Raw genomic sequence first — 6574 nt, 5'->3', positions numbered from 1 at the left:
TGAAACGCGGAAGAATGTCCAATCGGCACTCCGTGTCGTACGTTGTCAGCATGTAAACGCAGACAGAATGAATTTAAAATAAATTGCCCAGTAGAGTTCAGGTTTCTCTGCCATCTGGCAGAGTAAGACGGAACATCAAAATCGACACTCATGAAGTCTAAATGACGTCAAATCTATATGCCTTCACACTGTAGCTGAGATCATATGATTGTGATAATATAATGGAACAACTAGGCTTACTAACTTAAGCTGTGTCATTCAGATCGTAGCGCTGGCTTTCTGAGCCCAAGTTGCCAGGTTCGACGCCATTTAGGCTCAATGAGTGTCTATTTCGAAGTTCTACTTTTCTTTGCCAGATGGCAGAGAAGCCGGAAACATTCATGAATGTGTAAATGTAACATTAATACTATGCCGTTTACTTCCTTTTGTATTTTTGTAATATGAAGCTGATTGCATGCCGTTCTTTCCACAGTAAACGTGGTCGAGGCGCTTCAGGAATTCTGGCAGATGAAGCAGGCGAGAGGGGCCGATCTCAGGAACGGAGCTCTCGTCATCTACGAGTCCGTCCCATCCTCCAGTCCACCGTACGTCTGTTACGTCACCCTTCCAGGCGGCTCCTGCTTCGGCAGCTTCCAGGTGAGTACCTCTCTCACTTCTAGTTTGATAATTCTGAAGTGTTGTATAGTTTTACACGATATTATTTCATTTATAGTAATGAGTGACTACCTGATAGAGCAACGGTTCCCAACCTGTGGGGGGGGGGCCTCTGGAGAGGCGTTGGAGAATTTCGGGGGAGGGCGTAGTGAACAGTGCAAAACACACGCGAATTTCCTAAACAGTGAAAAGTTGTGACAAAGAAAAGAATCTACTACAAAAAGTTATCTTCATCGCCGCTAAATCGTACTGGTAGGAAACAGATTTTACTAAAATATTCTCTATTAGGGTACTTAGCAACCTTCTGGATGACACACACAATTTTCCATTACATTGGAAAAGTGACTTGAAGAGCTAGTTTTCAGAACATTTGTCATCCTTGAAAGCCGAAGTTGGACGCTACTTTCCAGAACTCATACTCGTCCGGCCTGTCTTATATAGGGAGGTCGGCATTTATAACATTCTCTCGACAAAAGCTAAAGTCCCTTATCGTTGCCGGTGCGCTTGCGCAGAGGAAGCGTGCAAGTTACAACTTGCTTATTCCCGCTGTTGTCGTCATGAATGTAAGACGGTGCAGAAGGTGCCTGTCCTTTTACAGGGCTCCTGCGGTTGATGTAAGAAGGAAAATAATTTATTTCGATGATAATGGCAGTGGAGATGGCATATATTGGTTTAAGATTGACCAATCAGATGAGCCTTCTGATAGCTGGCAATTTCAGTTGACACGAAATCCGTTCAAAATAGAACAGGATTTGATTCCTGATTCCCTTCAGGAGGTGGCAATCGACCTAAAATGGGATTCCGAAGCAAAAGCTGAGTTTCTATATTTGACTGATGAAGAGTTATGGTTAAACTATTTTTCACTAAATCCACAAGTTGTTATGGAAGCTGGAAGGTTGTTGGTGCAGTTTCCATAAACATATCTATGTGAATCTGGGTTTCCATCGCTGGCTTTCACGAAATCAAAATACCGAGCACGGCTAGATGTGATTTGGGGTGTGCACTATCACAGTTGGAACAAAACATCAAAAAATGGTGAAAGAAAAACAGTGCCAGCCCTCTCATTAATCATTAATTCTGCTCTTACAAAATCAAATCAAATCAAATCAAATGTTGCAGTTTGAAATGTTAATTGCAGTGAGTGTAGAATCCTCCGTAATATATTTACTGTAGTCTGTTTGTTTTATTCTCTTGTATTATTATTTGTGTTTTTCATGACATTTTTGTAAGGTGATTGCATTATAAGTATTACTTTGAAACATGTAATATTATGTAGTAAGCACTCATAATAGTAAATAATAATAATAATAATAATAATAATAATAATAATAATAATAATAATAATAATAATAATAATAATAATAATACTAACGCATTATAAAATATTTTTGGGTTATTAACCCTAAGAGGAAAGTAGAACTTACCAGGCGAGTTGACCGAGCGGTTAGGGGCGGGCAGCTGTGAGCTTGCATCTGGGAGATAGTGGGTTCGAACCCCACTGTCGGCAGCCTTGAAGGTGGTTTTACCGAGCTCGATAGCTGCAGTCGCTTAAGTGCGGCCAGTATCCAGTATTCGGGAGATAGTAGGTTCGAACCCCACTGTCCTGAAAATGGTTTTCCGTGGTTTCCCATTTTCACACCAGGCAAATGCTGGGGCTGTACCTTAATTAAGGCCACGGCCGCTTCCTGCCAACTCCTAGCCCTTTCCTGTCCCATCGTCGCCATAAGACCTATCTGTGTCGGTGCGACGTAAAGCAACTATCAAAAAAAAGGTGGGTTTGCCCGGTTTCCCATTTTTACACCAGGCAAATGCTGGGGCTGTACGTTAATTAAGGCCACGGCCGCTTCCTTCCCACTCCTAGACCTTTCCTATCCCATCGGGCAGACATCACTCGAGTAGACAAATTCAATTACGTGGGTGAGATCATCATGAAAAATGGACTGGACATAGAAGCACTTCAGGAGCGAGTACGCAAACTGGAAATAGCCTACCAAATATCCCGCACAATCTACAACAAAAAATACCTTTTCCAAAACGCCTATATACGTCACTATGCAACAGTTCTGAAGCCAGTAGTTCTATATGCAGCCGAAACCCTGTCTCTAAATACCAACAAAGAACTCCTTGAAGAACTGGAGAAAAAGAGCGTAAAATTGTGAGAGAAATCTTGGGATCAAAGTACACAAATGGAATCCATCAAAAGAGATCCAACGAAGAAGTCTACAGCAAAATAGAGAAAATTACTGACACAATCCGCAAAAGGCGGGCACGATTTTACGGTCATCTGAAAAGAATGGACGGAAGAAACAGATCTTTCACTTTTTTTATTCAAATCCCAAAACCACAATTCCCTGGTTTAGAAATACCAAAGAAGACCTGCAAATGCTACATATCCCAGCAGAAGATGCCCTTAATAGAGATCGCTTCCGAAAGAAAATATTGACGAACGGGCTAAATCGAGACGAGCAACCGAAGAGAAGACACGGTGCCCCTTGGACAGAGGAGCGTAAGCAGGCCCACTCACAAAGAATGAGGGAAATTTGGGCTGTAAAGAAGGCCAAGTTCAGTGTCAAATGCAAGAAGACTTAACGCGGTCCGTGATGGGCCTAGCGAATTATATATATAATAATAATACTAATAAAGTAGAACTTGTGTAAATCAATAACTTATTAGAAGAGCATGAAATAATTTACCGATACCAATGGAGCACAGGCCCACAAACGTTGAGAACCACTGTAATAGACGATGTAAAAGCTTGCTCCCTTTACCCGGAAGGGCGCGAGTTCGATTTTCTGTCAGAAATTCGAAAAATTTTGAAACGAAATTTCCAAATCTGGAGAGGCACATGGCCCGTAGGTTCACTCAGCATGCACCAGAAATGAGCACGCGGTTAATTCCTGCTAGTAGAGGCGACCGGATGTAGAGATAACCACTTTGTCTCATTTATTGTTATCTTCCACTCGTCCACAAGCTTCCATGGCCGAGATGGCTTTGATTCATTTAACTTATTGTAATTAGTACCTTCCGAATGACAGTTTTAGATTCTATCGCCTTTTGACGATGTTCGCGGAATTGTTAGAACAAGAGGAAATAGTCATATACGTGAACGTTTATTTATATTTATTGCAGGACTGAGTGTCCTAGACGGTTGAGGCGCTGGCCTTCTGGCCCCAGCTTGGCAGGATCGATCCTGGCTCAGTCCGGTGGTATTTGAAGGTGCTCAATTACGTCAGCCTCATGCCGGTAGATTTAATGGCACGTCCTGCGTGACTAAATTCTGGCTCCTCGGCGTCACCGAAAACCGTAAAAGTAGTTAATGGGATGTAAAGCAAATATCACTATTAATATCATTATTTATATTTATTTTTCCTAGACGTTAACAGAGTTCTATAGTCTAGGACGAACATGTATCTTACTCTCCCTAAGTTGTGTTAGTGCTTACTTTTGTGTCATCAGTCTTTATAGACGTTAACAGAGTTCTATAGTCCAGGACGAACATGTATCTTACCCTCCCTAAGTTGTGTTAGTGCTTACTTCTGTGTCATCAGTCTTTATAGACGTTAACAGAGTTCTATAGTCCAGGACGAACATGTATCTTACCCTCCCTAAGTTGTGTTAGTGCTTACTTTTGTGTCATCAGTCTTTATAGACGTTAACAGAGTTCTATAGTCCAGGACGAACATGTATCTTACCCTCCCTAAGTTGTGTTATTGCTTGCTTTTGTGTCATCAGTCTTTATAGAGTTATTCTACAATTACAACATACATTGTCCAGCTCCATGGCTAAGTCGTTAGCATGCTGCCCTTTGGGCACAGGGGTCCCGGGTTAGTTTCCCGCCAGGGTCGGGAATTTTAACCATAATTGGTTAATACTCCTAGCATGGGGACTGGCTGTATGTGCCGTCTTCATCATCATTTCATCTTCATCACGACGCGCAGGTCGCCTACAGGAGTCAAATCAAAAGACCTGTACCGGGCGAGTTGGCCGTGCGCGTAGAGGCGCGCGGCTGTAAGCTTGCATCCGGGAGATAGTAGGTTCGAATCCCACTATCGGCAGCTCTGAAAATGGTTTTCCGTGGTTTCCCATTTTCACACCAGGTAAATGCTGGGGATGTACCTTAATTAAGGCCACGGCCGCTTCCTTCCAACTCCTAGGCCTTTCCTATCCCATCGTCGCCATAAGACCTATCTGTGTCGGTGCGACGTAAAGCCTCTAGCAAAAAAAAAAAAAAAAAAAAAAAAAGCAGGCCTCTTTGGAGGCCACTAGGCATTTCATTTCAACATACATTTTGAATGAATGAATGACTATTATTTCCCAGTAATACAGAAAACTCATTGTGATAAGGAAGCGGATGGCTTGTAGCTACTGTGACACGGTGTGAAAACTAGATCTACGTTCCAGAGTACAAGCACGACAGAAAAGGAAGGAGTACATAATTACCGAGATTTCTTGGCTAATTAATACACGGAGATTTATCTACACTTCATCAATAATTGGGTGCGTTCTGGTGTTTGTAGAGCGATGTGATATTTGTCACTTAAAAAAAAAAAAAAGGTCGTGTCGGAGCAGACAGGTCTTAAGGCGACGATGGGCTAGGAAAAAGCTAAAAGTGCTTTCCTTTGAATATCATGGTCTTTGAGTCATCAGTCCATAGACTGGTTGATCTGCTCTAATCTGCTTATCATATTCATACCTTGGTCTACCCCTAACGTTCTTACCGCCTATACTTCCCTCTGGTGCTTGTAGAGCGATGTGATATTTGTCACTTAAAAAAAAAAGGTCGTGTCGGAGCAGACAGGTCTTAAGGCGACGATGGCCTAGGAAAAAGCTAGGAGTGGGAAGGAAGCCACCGTGGTCTTAAGATACAGCCCTGGCATTTGCCTGGTGTGAAAATGGGAAACCACGGAAAAACATATTCAGGTTTGCCGACAATGGGGTTCGAACCCACTATCTCCCTAATGAAAGCTGACAGCCGCGTGGCCACTTGCTCGGTTGTTTGTCACTTTTCTTACACAGTAAATCTACAGACGTTTATTGACAAAGTGTGTATTGAACAAACATGTATTAAAGCCTCAGCCAATATTTTGTGTATGAAATTGAATGTGTTGAAGATCTTTAGCCAGGCTTCTTGCATCGAAAAAATTACCTGCGTTTCCCGCCAGTATGGCCGTGGGCTCATCAGTTGGACCTTTCCAAGGAGGTAGCAGCTAGTACGTCATTGAAACACCTCTGCAAACTACAGTGCACAAGCGGGGACCTGCATCTCCACTTTCTAAAAATGCTTTCCTTTGAATATCATGTTCTTTGAGTCATCAGTCCATAGACTGATCTGCTCTAATCTGCTTGTTATATTCCTACCTTGGTCTACCCCTAACGTTCTTACCGCCTATACTTCCCTTAAAAACCAAAGGCACAAGTCCTGGGTGTCTCAAGATGTGTCCTATCATTCCCAGTTTTAGTCTTGTCTGTAGTAGGTATGTTGGGTTCTACAAGGAGTAGTAAGTAGTATCTCTTCATTCGTGATTCGATCTATCTCACCTTCAGCATTCTTCTGTAACACCACATTTCAAAAGCTTTTATCCTCTTTCTTTCCGAGCTAGTTATTGTCCATGTTTCACTTCCATACAATGCCACGCTCCAGGCGAAAATCTTCAAAAACATCTTTCTAATATATTCCTGTATCAATGTTCGAAGCGAGCAAATTTCTTTTCTTCAGAAAGGCCTTCCTTGCTTGTGCCAACCTGCATTTTATGTCTTCCTTGCTTCTGTCATCGTTAGTTATTTTACTACCCAAGTAACAATATTCATCTACTTCCTTTAATACTTCATTTCCTAATCTAATATATCCTGCATCACCTGACTTCGTTTCACTGCACTCCTCCGGTAATATTGTTTTGAACTTATTTATCTTTCATCTTGT

The 6574-nt window shown here is 42.1% G+C and overlaps 1 protein-coding gene across 1 annotated transcript in view; it reads left to right on the top strand.

Moving 5' to 3' along the window:
* Positions 1-465: 465 nt before the first annotated feature.
* Positions 466-6574, top strand: part of lft (lowfat) — a gene marked incomplete at its 5' end in the record, with an annotated part of 108140 nt that continues 102031 nt past the window's right edge. The window contains one exon of the mRNA XM_068227165.1: positions 466-636. Coding sequence (XP_068083266.1) covers positions 466-636 — 171 coding nt within the window. The remainder of the gene's footprint in view (positions 637-6574) is intronic.

Source organism: Anabrus simplex, chromosome 4, assembly GCF_040414725.1.
Source record: "Anabrus simplex isolate iqAnaSimp1 chromosome 4, ASM4041472v1, whole genome shotgun sequence".
NCBI classification, from domain to species: Eukaryota; Metazoa; Arthropoda; class Insecta; order Orthoptera; family Tettigoniidae; genus Anabrus; species Anabrus simplex.
The sequence above is the reverse complement of the archived record's forward strand: the minus strand, read 5'-3'. Positions and strand labels throughout refer to the sequence as shown.